A 17,527-nucleotide genomic window follows, 5' to 3' on the forward strand; every position below is an offset into this window, starting at 1 on the left:
GTATTAGGAAGGTATAGGCCGGTAAAGAAACTAAAGTTAAAATACTGACAGGAATATTATCTGAGAAATCATAAACTTGTAAAATAAACTTGTGTTTTTGGTTTACTTTTAGCAACTGACTGGACTCAGTGTTTTCCCCAATAGTAACGGGTTGGTGGCAGCGGGGAAGCGAGCACAGTGGTGGCACAGGGATCAATAGACCATTAAACGTCCGGGGACCCTGTGTGATCTCCCACAATAACCTTTGCTTTTTACAGATTCGGTAGCAACAGCTTCTGGGCCGCTGCTTGTCGAAGTGGCCAAAACTGCTGGTTCCGCTCTGGGAGTTGCACTATCTACCTCGATGTGCTGTAGCAAACAAGTGATCATCATAGACAAAATAAAATCTGCAAGTATTGCTGACAGGTGAGTGCTGCAGAAAAGTTCACCATGGTATGTAACCCACCTGGTTTCCATCTGACAATATAATCAAACAGCAGAGTCTAGCACACTGAGAAACACTTAGGGCGGTTAGAAGTGTCCTGCATAGCTTGTGGATTACAGCAAAAATTATAGGCAAGACAAAGAAACCCAGTAGCTTGTATCCAAAGATGTCCTGTGTAAACGGAAAGACACTTCTGCATCCAGTTTATGCCCATTTCCTCCTTGCCACTTCTTATGCCATCTTGCCTTTAGGGGCTGGAGTGAGGAAGCAGGGGCAGGACACTTCATTGCATGAGTAGAGTTCTGCTTGCATCCCAGGAAGGCCATGTCAGGCCTGGTAGCCTCCAGGAGACACTACAAAAAAAGGAAGAATACTAATCATAATCATCATCTGGACATTTTGCAATATTTTAAAAATCTACCCGGATGGTGATTTTACCTCTTAAAAAGAGAACATATCCAGGAAAATTTGGATGTATGACAGCCCTATATAACTCTCAAATAACTCATTAAATTATGAACTTTTTGGCACTTGTGTAAAGGGGGTAGCCTCCATCAGCTAAGCAGCTCCCACTTATTCTACTGCTTGTTCCAAGTCCTATGAGTGATGACTTGGCTATTTCCCTGCATTGGTTTTTGGCAGAACATTGCAACTATAACCTAATTAATAATGCAATCTAATCTTCCAATCATTTTAAAGATTTGCACTAGTGGTTTGATGAGTCTTTTACAGATAATTTTTCCTAATTTTAAAAAAGCAGAATAAAAAGAAGCTGTTTATCCATTTGAAAAGAAGTGAATTCTTGTACTCCAAGGAAAGAGCACAGTGTGCTACATTGAAGTGCTTCATTTTCTTCCACAGATGTGGCGCATTACATGTAGGAGATCATATTCTGTCCATTGATGGCACCAGCATGGAATACTGTACATTGGCAGAAGCGACACAGTTCTTGGCTAATACTTCTGACAATGTCAAGCTAGAGATCCTTCCTCATCATCAGACAAGGCTGGCTCTTAAGGGACCAGAACACGGTAGGAAGACTTGCAGTTCTACATTTAACACCATCCTTTTCTCCATGTTTCTTCCTGTGGTAGAACGCTTGAAAATTGATGTTACGGAAATTTTAAGTGGGTTTGTTGTTGTTGTTTCTTTGGTCTTCTGCTCTTAAAACCTCAATTTCAAGTGTGCTTTTTAAGTTCTTTAGCCAAATTCTGATCAGGTTTACTCAGAACTACTCTTTGAATTTAATGCTTAAGATAGACTTGGTGAAATCTAAGTCAGATTTATTTGAAATCAAATGCATTTTAAGAGTCAGTTTGGAACCTGCCCTTAACTTCTGTGAGACAAGAGAAAAAAGAACCGTAGCTCAGTGGTAAGAACACCTGCCTTCCGTGCGAAAGGGCCTAGGTTTAATCCCTGGTATTTCTAGTTGGGCTGGAAAAGGCTCCCCAACTAAAACTCTTGGCAGCTATCAGATAGTGTGGATAATCCTAGGCCAGATGGACCAAATGGTGACTCAGTATAAGACAGCTTGCTATATTCCTATGCTCCTACAATTCTAAAATCTGTGTGTGTGTGGTTTTTGCTTTACCTTGAACTTCATAGTTGCCTACAAAGAAAAGGGATGCGCTTTGCAACATACAGAACCCATTGTTTACCTTCATCTATAAAAATAATTGATTAATAAACAGTACAGTTGTACCTTGGTTTTCGAACAGCTTAGTTCTCGAACATTTTGGCTCCCAAATGCCGCAAACCCGGAAGTGACTGTTCCAGTTTGCAAACTATTTTTGGAAGCTGAACATCCAACAGGGCTTCTGCGGCTTCTGGTTAGCTGCAGGAGCTTCGTTCAGCCAATCAGAAGTCATGCTATGGTTTTCGAACGTTTTGGAAGTCGAATGGACTTCTGGAACGGATTCCATTTGACTTCCAAGGTATGACTATATTCTGAATGCAGAATGCCGCCTGTTTTTTAAATTCAGCATCATGCTTTAAGAAGTCTTATTTTCATACGATATACACCTATTCAGGATTGGATTATTATGCACTTGGTTTACTGGAAGAGGCCAGAATTAAATTTGCTCAAGGAAAATTATATATTTTTTCTAAATCAGTAGCAGACAGAGTGATGGGTTATCCATGCTGGACTATTAAGAATTAATGGCATATTTTATTGCCAAGGGCAGTGATAATGTATGTGTTAATACCTTAATAAAGAGAGAGCTTGAGGGCAGAGCATAATACGGCTAACTAACCACTCTCAATAGGCACAGGCGTGCTCCACAAGGAGATAGTTCAATGGGAGAGAGAAAAAGGTTACATGTGATGGCATTCTTTGCTTCACATAGCTTCATACTCCATTAAGGCTGCAGGCCAAGGCAGCCATGCTTTCATTGCACAGGGAAAAGCATGCCTCACCCCATTTGGAACGTTTGGCTGCCCCAGCACTTCAACAGTGTCATGTTGCACTGCAAGATATATAAGGGCTCCCTTGCCATTCATTCTATGTGTGCTCTGTAGAAACATCATGTTTCCTCCACTCCCCTGTTGCAGAATTGCCAGTGCAACATCTCAACTTGATAGTTTTAAAGTCTAATGCAGTGTTTCCCAACCTTTGGTCTCCAGCTGTTTTTGGACTACAACTCCCATCATCCCTAGCTAGCAAGACCAGTGGTCAGGCATGATGGGAATTGTAGTCTGAAACAGCTAGAGACCAAAGGTTGGGAAACACTGGTCTAATACATCTCCAGGAAGGTTTGCTGAGCCTCTATATCAGGAATTGGGGAAACTGGCCCTTCAGATGTTGTCAGATTCAACTCCCTTCAGCTCCAGCCAGTGTTGGGAGTTGTAGTCTGATAGCATCCATGGACCAAAACGGCACAATCCACACCAAGAAGAAGGTATGAGCAGATTTGGGGGGAACCCCAAGATTTACAAAGCTGCAAAAAAAAATATTGAGGAGGAAATCCCCAAAACAGGATATTGAGGGCTGATTGTGCATAATGAGCACAGAATGCTGATTGACTTTTTGGGATGTGTGCACCAGCAGGCAAAAATAGAAGTAGTGGTGGAAATGTAATAGCATCCTGAAACAGAGCATGTAAATTCTGAACTGGAGCACTCCATTCTTTAACCTTGTATGGCAAACCCCACGTGTACTTCGAATAATGTGAATCTCCTTAGTAAAAGCCCTCCGTATAAAATAGCAGGAAGAATTAAGCAGGTGGATCCCTGCTTTTAAAATCACTGAAGGGAAGGGAACCTTTAGCTCTAACATAATATTTCACGTTTGCAGCAGAAGACATTTTAATTACCGGTAGTTGACTAATTTTTAGTTTATAACTCTAGATTTTCCTCATTTTTATCCCTTTTCTTACCTATTTCTTTTCATAATAGAATTCTCATTAGCTTTATATAGGGTTATATGTATTATATATATTTTGTTACTGCCCAAATATTAAAGCTTTATCCCAAGTGCAGTACCCCAAGAATGAAATTTGCAAAACAAAAGGTCTGAAAAGATTATTCCCTTAACCCTCTGTCATAAATTCACTGATGAAGTTTTTTATTTTGCTTAGAGTTGAATATGCTATTCTGCAAGTTTCAGTTGATATAGTTTGAAATGTTATAAGAAGACCAGTTATTTTCTGACTGTAGTAAATTGACAGGTTCTCCCCCCCGCCCCCTTTAATATTTGTTTAAGGTGTAGCTGACACAAAACTAACTAGGATCAGGAATCATGCGCCTGTATTGCAGTGGGCAAAAACTGTCTGAAAACCACGCATCAGAACAATAAATGATGACTTTAGATTTCTGCTTTGTTTTTATTAAATAAAGTCCCCTAAATGGAATTTTTGTGCTGATGCTTAGGAGTTCGTTGTCCAGGATTATATAGTGCCGCTGATGAATGCCGGTAAAATTAAAATGTCAAAGCAGTAAATTGAAATGACTGACATGTGAAACACTCTGAATTATAGTGCATGGTCTCTTGATATATGGTCCCTTGTTTTATGTTTAATTTTTATATATATACAAGTTCTTTTAAATGGGTGGATATTTTCAGAACTTAATTACTAATTGTAGATCATGCATCCTGGTAATGTCGACTCAAATGGGTTCTCTTAAGTGTTTAATCATAGCAGCTAAGGGCAGAGGCAGATTAAAAACTGATTGAATACTGATCACTTAAAAAAAAAAAAAAAAGAGGCACGAAACCCATTAGTTCTGAGTCTAGGAGTGGTCACCATCCCTGAGATAAATTCTAGCGTTATCTCACTACCGGGTGGGGGGCAACAGTGTTCTTTTTCCTTTCAGGTTGCTTTTATTTCTATTCCTTTTTAAATTTATGTAATCCAGTTCCCTTTCCCTCTTCTCTGGTCCTTTTTGTTTGTTTGTTTTTTATTTCTTCTCATCCCTTCATGGTGGGCAGCGAAGGTTCAAAGGAGCAACAGGCAACTCACATGGAATCCCTATGCCAACAGCCACAGCAGCACTCTCACCTATCACCATTATAATACCTACCACCCTGACCATTGCAGGATGCCAGCTTTGAAATGCCAGAAAACATCACCTCCAAAAAGCCTTCGTAATGTTCCATGCTTTTTTTCCTCCTGACATTATTATTATTATTATTATTATTATTATTATTATTATTGTCATCATCATCATTTACTCTACCTCACCCTCTTCCTCTCTTACTCCCCACCCCCATTTTCATTCTTTGAAATCTTTCGTTAATTTGCAACATCTCATGATTTCTCACAATCATGTGAGGTTATTTCTGACATCATTCCCCCCCCCCCCCCCGCCTTAACTTAACCGCTCTTTAGAAAGAAGGGGGAAATACGTGATAACCCAAAAGGTTTACAAAACTCAGTTCGGTACCTTATAAGAGAATGCAACCTTTTCCAATTCAAAGCCAATGTCAGAAATCACCTTTCCCAAAGAATGCATTGCTAGACTCACCGCGTTAAATGTGCGTTAATTCACATAGCTGTGTCTGTAACCCTGTTGTGGTGCTTTTATCTAAGCATTTGATCAACTTACAAATGAATTCAACTGACTTTGAACTACAAAATGGTTGACGTTAGTGGCATTCATTAAGAGCTGCTTGTATACTTGGATGGAAGTATCATAATAGGACTGCACATGGTGTGTTTGTTATAACAAACAGGTGTTTTGTATGGTTCACCTGACCCTGAATGTGCTACACAGCCTCTTTTTTTAAATATAGTTTGTGATTTTGTTATTGTATGCACACAAACCGTTCTCGTGAGCCATACCAGGGTCTAGATTTCTAACAGCCAATAGCGGGCATGCAATTCCCCAGCTCCCTATTGCAGAGCACCTGGTGCCAAGTGATTCCCTCTCTTTCAACAGCACTCGTATCTTCGTCCTTCTCTCCGGCCTCCATGAGCGCATACAGTCTGAGTTCCCTGAACATGGGGACTTTACCTCGCAGTCTCTACTCTACCAGTCCACGTGGCACCATGATGAGAAGAAGGATGAAAAAGAAGGACTTCAAAAGCTCATGTAGGTGACCATAAAGGGTTTTTTTAATGTATAATGAAGTCAGGGCTGTTAAATGCATCTGACAAATGACATGAAAGCACATTGAAATTCAGAATTGTTAGGAGCCACGGTGAGAGGGGATGCTTTACAGCAGGACAAGAGTTAGTGTTTGACCACATGCTGTACTTCCATTGCCATATTCCAAATCAAAGAGGTTTGGTTTCTTCTGCCCTCTTTGATCTAATTGTTTGTTCTGCATCTACAAGTCATAATCTGGGTATCACTTTAGTGTGGCAACAGGTTTAAAACCCAGTGTTTACCAGAATGCAAAATCTAGGATTTAAAAATGAAGTCATATCACACAGTTTTCTTCAAAGTAGACCAACTTTTAATGAAATGAATTTCCTTCTTCTTGAGCTATAAGTTGTGGCAGGTGACTGTCAGAACTATAGATAGAATGATCTCTGTTGTGTTGGTAGTAAAGGCCCCCTGATGTCTGAGCACAGTGTCAGCATAATGTTTTCACTTGCTGTAGGTGGTAGGATGTTCCACTGAATTTTGCCCTTAACTGAATTACTGACCCAACTTAATTTGTAAGATATTCATATTATTTTTCAAGCTATGGTCCAAGGTAACTGACTATGCCTAGTTATTTTGTTAGTGCCTTGATCTTTTGTTTCTGTTAGGGTGAACCAGTCAACAGGCTACAATTAGTATTTTCTGAAACTCCTTGATTCAAATCCATGTTGTGAAGGGGTTACTTTGCTCAAATTAACAATAACAGCCCTTTTCACTTATTTCTTATGCACATTAATGCACCAGTCATTGCAAAACACTTTTTTTCTATTATTGCTAATATTAAATAGGCATGGTTAGAAATTGTTTGCCTCCTTTCACGGAAAATTGATGTGTCACACAGGAATTAATTGTGTCTGTTGTAAAAATGAGCAGTTGATTAAAACATAGAAAACAAGTTTTCCCTAAAAGCCTTCTCCAGTTCTCTTATTTGTTTATTTGTTGGTGGAAGGAAGCAATAAATGCTTGAGAAAACACTTAGGGCTCTTCCAGGTGTCCTTTTTATTGAGCATTCATCATGATTTGTGCTCATGGTGTTATCGGGGTGGTTATACATGATCACACTTTTGGGACCATTTGTGCCTGCCAGGGTTCTGGGGCAGTCGTATTGCTTTGTTTGCAATAGGTGCACGCTCTGTAGTTCCTGGCTAAAAATCCCGTAACGTTTGCTACCACAAATATTGTGGGATTTGTTTTCCTCTCACTTTTTTGTGCATTAGCACAAGAATGCTCCTCTAAACGACAAAGGTTTGTGGCTAACATGGGAGAAGCATTGCAGAACACTAATAAAGCAGACGGATGTGTAGAGGCTCTGATATAAATCCGCCACTAATGTACCATTATTGTATCAATTCCATCTTGGGGGGCGAGGAGGGGGCATAGCTGTCAAGTGTCCCTTATTTGAAGGGACAGTCCCTTATTCCAACGCCATGTCCCGCTGCTGTCCCTTATTGATGGATGTCCCTTAAATGTCCCTTAAATGATGTCCCTTAAATTTCAAAGGAAGCAGCTCCTCTCCCTCCCTCCCTGCCAGCCAGGGAGGAGGGAGGCTCCAACTGTGTTGCTTGGCTGTGTTGCTCACCCAATAAGAAGTCTAAGAACGACTGGGGGTGGAGCTTGCATGCCTTGTGTGTGGCTAGTTAGTGCAAGCTGAGGGGGTTTTTGAATGCTGGATGTCATTTTGTTGCACGTACTGCTGCAAACTTTGCAGTGCAAAGCCAGGCCGGGGAGCCATCTTAAGTTGAGGCTGCATAGGCCTTGTGGTACATGTGATTCAGATTCTATTCAGTTGAACCTCTGGTTACAAAGTTGGTTGGACAGTGTTCTCGAAGCTACCAGCATGAGTTTGACCAGACTGCAGGAGGACAGGAAGACTGGAGTGTCTGGAACAGGTGAGGCTGCAGGTCCCTTATTTTGGCTGCTGGTCTCTTATTTTCAAGGCTGCTGGTCCCTTATTTTCAAATCTGTAAGTTGACAGCTATGGGAGGGGGGAAGCCACCAATTAGCAAAGTCCCAAAAATAAGATTTTCCATACTTAAAAATCCACATATAAGAAGAGTTGTTTTCTGCTTACATTTAACTGGCCATCTCCTTCAACCTATGGCAACAAGTTTAGCTTGTCTACGAGCTCCTCTTCTTAACTGGAAATATCATAACAAATAGCCAGCCGTTTTCATCATCTAGCGGAAGTGTGGAAGCCTGGTAGTGCTTGTTATAGAACCTAATGTATTATTTGGCAAATAGTTATTTATACACAAACACACAGTATCTGTTGCACATACCCTCTTTCTTTCTATAGCACTTTCAAGGTTTGATGTACTAACTAGTTACTAACAAGACATTTTAAAATGCAAGTTTTAATGAATGTATCTGCCTTGGAAGAGTCTAGAATATGTATGACTGAAGGATGCTATAAAGTTTTCATTGCCCTTTCTGTAGAAAAGTCTGCATACCTAATGTGATCTTCCCAAATGCTTGACAATAAACTCTGGTGGTGTAGGGAACCATAAACATTTTATTAACAGAAGTTTGCAGTGGCTGCATTACTTATGCAGCTTTTTTCAAACATACAGCCATAAAACTTAAAGATACCCCATACTGTCATTCTGTTTATTACACTTGTTTTGGCTTGTTTGTTTTCCTTTATTATTATTTTTTAAACTCTTAGTTTTTAATGTTTAAAGTTTGTTCTTCATACTTTGTGTATTGGACAAACATTAGTGTCTATCTATTAAGGGGAATGTAAGTTGTGTGGTTAATGTGCATAACAACCAGCCACTGTGCACATTCACCAGGTCTCATGGAGAATGTGCACATAATCCTCATGGGAATTGTACACAAGCCAGAAGCAGCCCAGGGTGGTGGGTGTGTTTGTGCACACTTTTGTAAAGGAAATAGAAAAAAAGTGTTTCTTGAGGACTGTTCATACTGACTACAGAATGTGCATATTGTCCAGAGAATGTACGAAATGCAGTCAAGATTCTCCCAGGTCTGTTGGGGATTATGCATAATGACTGGAGAATGTTCAAAATTCAGTTGATATATGCTCATTTCCCAAGGTCTGTTGTGGATTACCTTCCTTCTTACTCCACTGATAGACGCCCCAGCTAGATCAAAGTGCCTTCTGCCCTGCTCTTTGTGCCTGTGTATGAAGTAAAACGGTTTTTAAATAAACCGTATCGTCATTTGGCAACAATTCCAGATGGTCCATTACATAGCAGTTATTTCTTTGATTACAGAAGAAATGTATCGTTCAGTGAATAACTAGATTAAACTTTGATTGTCACCAATATCAGTTAATATCAATAGCAGTGTGGAAAAAATATATTTAAATATTGCTCACTGTATTGATCCTAATAAATAGTTTTTGAGATAGAAATCATTTATAGATGATGATGATGATGATGATAATTTTTATTTATACCCCGCCCGCCCCAGCCAAGGCCGGGCTCAGGGCGGCTAACAAGCAATAATAAAAACAAGTTGAATGAATACAACTTAAAAACAGGATTAAAATACAACATTAAAATATTGAAACATTAAAATATCAAAATGTAGCCTCGTTGCAGGAGGAGAAAGGAAAAGAAAAAAGAAAGAGGGGGAGGGAATCAAATTGGCTCCAAGCCAAAGGCCAGGCGGAACAGCTCTGTCTTACAGGCCCTGCGGAAAGAAATCAGATCCTGCAGGGCCCTGGTCTCATGAGGCAGAGCGTTCCACCAGGCCGGAGCCAGAGTTGAAAAGGCCCTGGCTCTGGTTGAAGCCAGTCTAACTTCCTTAGGGCCCGGGACCACTAGGGTGTTGCTATTTATGGACCTTGAGGCTCTCCGTGGGGGTCCCGTAGGTACGAGGGTCCTAGGTCGTGAAGGGCTTTAAAGGTCAAAACCAGCACCTTAAATCTGACCCTGTACTCCACCGGGAGCCAGTGCAGCTGGCTCTTTGATGTACCATATTTTTCGCTCTATAAGATGCACCAGACCACAAGACGCACTTAGTTTTTGGAGGAGGAAAACAAGAAAAAAAAATATTCTGAATCTCAGAAGCAAGTAGTAAAAGCAGCGATCCCTCTTGCTGTTCTGGCTTCTGGGATAGCTGCGCAGCCTGCATTCGCTCCATAAGACGCACACACATTTCCCCTTACTTTTTAGGAGGGGAAAAGTGAGTCTTATAGAGCAAAAAATACGGTACTTTGATGCACTTTGATGTACTTGATATATTGATGGGTTTTGTGTCAGAAATTGTTTTAATTTGTGTTGCGTCTTTCTAAATGCCATTGATGTGTTTTACAGTGTCACTAGCTTCTAGCACTGTTGGCCTGGCTGGGCAGGTTGTCCACACAGAAACTACAGAAGTAGTGCTGACAGCTGACCCCATTGTCGGATTTGGAATACAGCTCCAGGGCAGTGTGTTTGCTACTGAGACCTTGTCATCTCCACCTCTGATCTCCTATATTGAGGCTGACAGTCCAGCAGAAAGGTGAGCTGCTTTGAAATGACTGCTCCTAACTTTTATTGCTGAGAACTTATCTCTGGATGCTTTGGCCTAGTTATTTTCAGGTTTTAGGCAAATTATAGAAAAATGGTGGTACCTAGTGAATTTCCTGTCCTGACAATAAGGGGGACGCGGGTGGCGCTGTGGGTAAAAACCTCAGTACCTAGGACTTGCTGATCGTATGGTTGGCAGTTCGAATCCCCGCGGCGGGGTGAGCTCCCGTCGTTCGGTCCCAGCTCCTGCCCACCTAGCAGTTCAAAAGCACCCATAAGTGCAAGTAGATAAATAGGTACCGCTTTATAGCGGGAAGGTAAACGGTGTTTCTGTGTGCTGCGCTGGTCTGGCTCGCCAGCTGCAGCTTCGTCACGCTGGCCACGTGACCCAGAAGTGTCTTCGGACGGCGCCGGCTCCCGGCCTATAGAGCGAGATGAGCACGCAACCCTAGAGTTGGACACGACTGGCCCGTACGGGCAGGGGTACCTTTACCTTTAACTTTTACTGCTGAGAACTTATCTTTGGATGCTTTGGCCTAGTTATTTTCAGGTTTCAGACAAATTATAGAAAATTGGTGGTACCTAGTGAATTTCCTGTCCTGACAATAAGGGATTAAAAAAAAAATCTTGATAAGGTATGAGAAGAACAAAAAGCAATGGTGCCTTTATCTAGATGATTACTTCCGACAGGCAGCTGGGAGCTATGTTAATTAGAGATTTTTTTCCTAATGGAATTCTAAATCTTAGTTCAAAGACCTTGATATTTTTGATTCTAAATTGGCAGAAAGTACATCTATCTCTGCTTAGTTTTAGCTGAGATCAAATCTTTAAAACACCAGAGTTTTGGATTATTAATTTCTTAACTGGTACATTTCAAATGTGCTCATAATAAAATCATGAGAATAAATTTAGACGTACAATATTGAGAAAGTTAGGTTTGTTCTATTAGCCTTCTATGGAAAATTGCATTTATTTTGGCTTTGATCTCTCCTGTGTCTGAATGCTCATTTGTTCTCTTTTGTGTCAAGGTGTGGCACCCTACAAATAGGAGACAGAGTACTAGCTATAAATGGGATCCCAACAGAAGACAGCACATTTGATGAAGCTAATCAGCTTCTTAGAGACTCATCTATCACCAGCAAGGTCACTTTGGAAATAGAATTTGATGTTGCAGGTACAAATAATCAAGTATTTTCTCTTACTTGAATGCAAGCTCAACCCTTCACTTTTGAATCTGAAGCTGCTATCACACATGCATATACAACCTCCATCTCTTTCTGCAATCTTTAATTCATACTGAATATTTCAAAACTCAGGCAGAAATGACAAGCATTCTATTATTTAAGTTGTGAAATCAATCTTCTCTTTCTCACATATTTTCGTATATGCCAGTTTTTTTCTATTGATTGCCCAAAGACAGAATGCACCAGACTTTGGGGAAATGGTTACCTGCCGGTTGTGCAAAACAGAAGCGCTAGGGACACAGTATGTTGCTGAAAATTTGGACATAATGTGTAATTTGGAAACAAAGATACAAATTTTGTACCCTGACGCGATTAAACTAAGGTGTGCATTTCAAAGCTTGGGGCCTGCTCTTAATCCCCATATGACACCTGCTCTCATGAGGAAACTCCCACTGACTGAAAAGAGACTTGGAATTCTTAGGTACAATCCGTCCCAGAGTTACACATGTGAGTGTGGAGGGATTGTCATAGGATTAATTGAATTATTCTTCCCTCCCTCCTTCCTCTTTGTACTTGCACATCACAGTGCAGCCTCTAGTTCAGTGGTTCTCAACCTGTGGGTCCCCAGATGTTGTGGGACTACAACTCCCATCATCCCTGAGCTCTGGCCTTGCTAGCTAGGAGTGATGGGAGTTGTAGTTCAACAACATCTGGGGACCCACAGGTTGAGAAAGGCTGCTCTAGTTGCTGAAACAGGAAGCTGGTACACTTCCTGTTTCCCCATTAAGCTCTGAGTCCTCAACCTGGGGCCTGGCCCAGAATTTACTTGGAAGGGCTGGGTTGGAAAATTGATGGAGAGGCAGGAAGTAGCCTCCAGTTCTAGATCACAGGAAATGCTCTGAGATGAATGTACAGTGGAAAGTGGAAGGGAGGAGGGCTCCATTGACCCTATGGGGATCTGTGCATGGTCAAATGTGCTTTCGCTGGGAGGAATTCTGTCCCTATTTACTGGTAGCTGTCTACAAGACATCCTTAAGTCATTGCTACAGTTTTATAATTGATTTCTCTCTCTCTCTCTCTCTCTCTCTCTCTCTCTCTCTCACTCTCACTCTCACCCTCACTCTCTCTCTCTCTCTCTCTCACACACACACACACACACACACACACACATATTTGTGATACCGGCTTTATTGTATGTTCAGGATCCTGTTTCTGCTTTTAGGTCCTTCACTTTAAGAAGGGGCAGTATGCAGCATACACAGCGAAATTTTAAACTGTGAACGTTAAAATGAGCCACAATTACTTTGCTTCCTTGACTCAATATTATCTATTATTTTTAATTAATGGTTAATGTGTGAATGATGAAAATGCAATGAATGTGATTCAGCCCAGCATATGGTATAAATGAAAAAAACCACTTTTAATTACAGAATCTGTTATACCAAGTAGTGGCACTTTTCATGTAAAACTACCAAAGAAGCATAACGTAGAGCTTGGCATCACCATAAGCTGTAAGTAAAAGTAGACTTTTGTCATGTTTTTTAAATATATGATCCTGATAATATATAATGTTTGCTAACAAAATTATTGCAGATGTATTTTGTACTTCATTTTGCTCTTTCAGAGCTTTTGACCACCCAGCAAATTAAAATCAGCCAAAAGTTCAAGCTAGACCCCATAACCAAATCTCTTATTTAGTATAAATTAGATTCTCTGAAGCTTCAGTGATAATTATAGCTGAAAGAGGTTTTTAGATAGGAATGAAATTTGAAGGAAATTACAGGCTTATGTCTGTCAGGAGAAAGAGTTGTAGACACAGGATATTAATATAGATAAAAATACAGAACAATGGGAGAAAGAACAAGAAGATTCTTCTATTTGACTGCTATATACTTTTTTTTATAAAAAAATGCTCATCTGTATGTTGTGGTTCCTGGAAAAACAAATCTTTATCTGAATTTGTACTCATTTTGCCCAGCTGTGATGAGATTAGCTTTGCAAATAAAGGTTTCTATTTTAAATTCGCTATCTGTATTACTTCTGAGTCTTTATATCCCCCCTTAAAATTCAGTATTAAATTAATTTCTTGCTTTCTGTTAAACTTTGAGAAGATTGGAAGATTGTTATTCCATCCTTACTTTGCTTTATTCTAGAATTTTTCTTGTTTAAAGTTTTAAAATCATACTGCTGAAATGTACTCGGTATGGGTTATAGAGATCCTGAAATTATTCATTTGACACTTACTTTGTGAGCCTATGCGGTTTAGAGTAGGGTAGTTGTTAACTTACCCAATTCAGGTGGATAAGATGGGATGACTGATCCTCTTCAGAATTTGCAGTCTGACAGATTCCATCATTATGGTTTGAGGGTTTCATAACACAGATAAGTACCAATTATGAGGTGGTCTGAGGGTTGCCCCAGTTACATGAGGAGAGTAGCATGTTTTTTCTTGTGCAATTGCTCCTGGGCTCAATGGAGTACCATTGTACTCCATTGTGTGGGAAGGAGTCTTTTTTGGAGGAGGTTGAAGTTTGAGCCATAGATCTACTATCAAGTAGTCACTCAGTGCTTTTTCTAGAAAAATAGGTGCCAGTATTCACCACAAAGTTGTTACAGTATGTATAATTCGTTTTAACAAAAAAAAGAAGAGGTGTCATACTGCGTACGCTTGAGTGCCCCCTGAAAAAAAGCACTGTGTACACTGAAATTAAAAACAATGTTACCATTTATAATTTCAGCAGAGTACGGAATAGTAATCTGTTTTGGATGCAGGTTTTCATTAAACAATAAACAAACAAAAAAGCAACCCTGAAGTTATTTGTACCCAATATAATACAGAATATGCTATACATACCACCATTATATTTAAAACTGAGTTGCTGTTTTTTAACAAAGAATACTTAGGGAAACATCCTTTAAAAGGTATAAGGAATTCCAGTTAAGTTTAATTTGTTTGCCATCTCAATTGATTTTTAAACTGAGAAATGCAGTATAGATTTTTATGAGATCAATTTTTATAACACGAACTACTTTATCATTGCAAATACTTTGAAAAAAAGGGCATTGAAAAATGTCCAGAAAGATATATGAGCTGATGAAATATCAAAATAATAGTTTCCTACAAGTAGACATATACTGCACTCTATATCTCATGGGAAAGGTAGCTTCTGTTCTTCATATCAGCCATGAGGATGGACTCAAATGGGTCTTTGCAAGGATTTAACATTTCTCATACCTGTATTTGCAAGATCATATTGTTGATGTAGCTTGATGTAGCTTAAGAGCCAGTGTGGCGTAGTGGTTAAGAGCAATAGACTCGTAATCTGGGGAACCGGGCTCACGTCTCCGCTCCTCCACATGCAGCTGCTGGGTGACCTTGGGCCAGTCACACTTCTCTGAAGTCTCTCAGCCCCACTCACCTCACAGAGTGTTTGTTGTGGGGGAGGAAGGGAAAGGAGAATGTTAGCCGCTTTGAGACTCCTTAAAGGGTAGTGATAAAGCGGGATATCAAATCCAAACTCTTCTTCTTAAGATTCTGTTTAAAAGGGCATGATACTTTTATCACATCACAAGTATAAAGCCATCTTTCTGACACTATTAGGAAAGAAGTAAGAGTCTTTTAAAGTTCAGGTTCAGCCATGTTTACTCAGAAATAAGTTCCACTACATTTAGGCAACATTTGCACCATACATTTAAAACACTATTATACCACTTTAAGTAGTTGCACCTTGCCCTCTGGGAGCTGTTTGTTAAAGATGCTGAGAGTTGCAAGAAGACCCCCATTCCCCTCAGAGTGTTACAATTTCCAGAGTTCCCAATGAAGAGAGATGGATTGTTAAACCACACTAGTCATTGCAACTCTAAGAGGGGAATATGGATCTCCAAAAACTCTCAGCACCCTTAACAAACTACATCTCTGAATTTTTCTATTGGGGGGGAGGGGTGGAGAAAGCCATGACTGTTTCAAGGGGTATCTTAGTGCTTGAGGTATATGGTGTGAATGTGGCCAAAATGAACTTTACTCCCAGGTAAATGCGGCTGTAGCACTGCAGCTCTAGATCGCTGAACTGTTTTTGTCAAACATTGAAACCCTATGTGCTCTTACCAGATTCCATTGACGCAGTAAGACTTAACTTCTGAGTAAACCATTGGGATATTGATCCATCCTGCATGCAAGAATGGGATAGAACAGGAAATGTTTTAAAATAGCAAGCTGAGTGTATGTTCTTTCAATAGGAGGAATGGGGCAGCAAGAATGTGAGGGATACCATTTCAAAGTCAACCCTTTTGCGGTATGAATTGTAGCACAATTGCAGCATAGGTCTATTTCAATGTGGGCACAGAGTACATCATTTGCATGCCCTCCCTACTGTGCTGTTGGCACAGCATGATGCCTGAAAAAATAATTTTATTTTATTTGTTTATTTAAAATACTTTAGGCCATGTTTTAGGGCAAAAGCCCTCTCAAGGTGGCTTATGCATAAGATAATCAGCCCAAATATGTTAAAACCCCAAAACAAGATGAAACCAGCAATATAACAAGCATCCTTCAAGGGAAGAGCAAGGAAAACAGATGCATCTTCAGAGCTTTTTGAAAGACCTATAATTACAGGGCCTGCTGAACCCCAGGTGGCAAGGAGACCCCAGAAATGTGGGTCTGTTGCAATATACTCTTCTCTCTCCCATTAATATAATAAAATTAAATTCCAAGGTTCATCTGAATTATGAAGCTTCTATGGTAACCTCTGATGTGATCCGTGAAGCAAATTGTATACATGTTTAAGAAATTGAGGGGTCTGAGTTCATAAAGATTGCTCAATATTCTGTTTTGAATGAAACTTTGTTTCTATGAGAGCTGTGCCACACCAATATTTAAAAGGCACACCAGTTATATTTTAGGACGAAAGGCTTAACATATAACTGCACCCCACAAATGTGCATTACTAGGAGTATTTGCTAGCATGGAAACACCCATGTATAATAAATATTGTACATAAAAGCATTAACCTTAATTAGCATATGCTACATGTAGTTTTGAGAATTATTTTAAATTTAAATGCATATATGTGTGTGTGTTACATATTTCAGCTCCATCTAGTCGAAAACCAGGGGACCCTCTTGTTATTTCAGATATTAAGAAGGGAAGTGTTGCACACAGGTGAGTGCTTTCAAGTCAGCAAAAAAAAAAGTTATGTTGGTTACTCTCACACTCCCTAAGTTTTTAAATGATCCATATTTCTAAATTAAGCAAATCCTTCCACTGGAGTAATGTTGTTTTTTAATCTCCACTGCTTTTTTAAAAAAAAAATCATTTAAAAAATAAAATCATTTGCATGAATAGATGTCTAGACTGCATGTGCAAGTCATCAGTTTTGTAATGTGTCCCATTTGTTAACAGAACTGGAACATTAGAACTAGGTGATAAATTGCTCGCCATCGATAATATTCGACTAGACAACTGTTCCATGGAAGATGCAGTTCAAATCCTGCAGCATTGCGAGGACCTCGTCAAGCTCAAGATTCGCAAAGATGAAGATAACTCTGGTATTCACAGTGAGCTGGCTTAAAAACCTATTTATGTACATTTATAACCATTTGTGTTAGATGCAATCTCTGTTGTATAATCAATGGATGTTCTTTAATACTATTTTTAAATATACAGAGAAAAGGCGCTATCTATATTGCAATACAGATATTTTTGTATTCCATGACTTACTTCCAAGATTCATGCAACATTAGAATATTCGTCATTGGCCCATGATAGGACTATGGCACAGCCCCTCACCGCAGAGAGTCATTCATGCTTGTTTCAATGCCACTTCTGTATTTAAAGCAGAAATGTCACCCCACCC

At 39.8% G+C, this 17,527-nt stretch overlaps 1 protein-coding gene across 20 annotated transcripts in view; it reads left to right on the top strand.

The window, feature by feature from the left end:
* Positions 1-17,527, top strand: part of GRIP1 (glutamate receptor interacting protein 1) — a 356,892-nt gene that overhangs the window by 318,672 nt on the left and 20,693 nt on the right. For 7 of the 20 annotated variants that reach the window (XM_079994095.1, XM_079994088.1, XM_079994107.1 and 4 more), the window contains 9 exons: positions 258-405; positions 1,286-1,455; positions 4,854-5,009; positions 5,804-5,956; positions 10,297-10,483; positions 11,520-11,665; positions 13,106-13,186; positions 16,764-16,833; positions 17,074-17,228. In XM_079994095.1, coding sequence (XP_079850221.1) covers positions 258-405; positions 1,286-1,455; positions 4,854-5,009; positions 5,804-5,956; positions 10,297-10,483; positions 11,520-11,665; positions 13,106-13,186; positions 16,764-16,833; positions 17,074-17,228 — 1,266 coding nt within the window. The remainder of the gene's footprint in view (positions 1-257; positions 406-1,285; positions 1,456-4,853; positions 5,010-5,803; positions 5,957-10,296; positions 10,484-11,519; positions 11,666-13,105; positions 13,187-16,763; positions 16,834-17,073; positions 17,229-17,527) is intronic. The other 13 variants (XM_079994090.1, XM_079994099.1, XM_079994105.1 and 10 more) reach the window with 3 other exon arrangements.

Source organism: Podarcis cretensis (assembly GCF_951804945.1).
Source record: "Podarcis cretensis genome assembly, chromosome: 10".
NCBI lineage: Eukaryota > Metazoa > Chordata > Lepidosauria > Squamata > Lacertidae > Podarcis > Podarcis cretensis.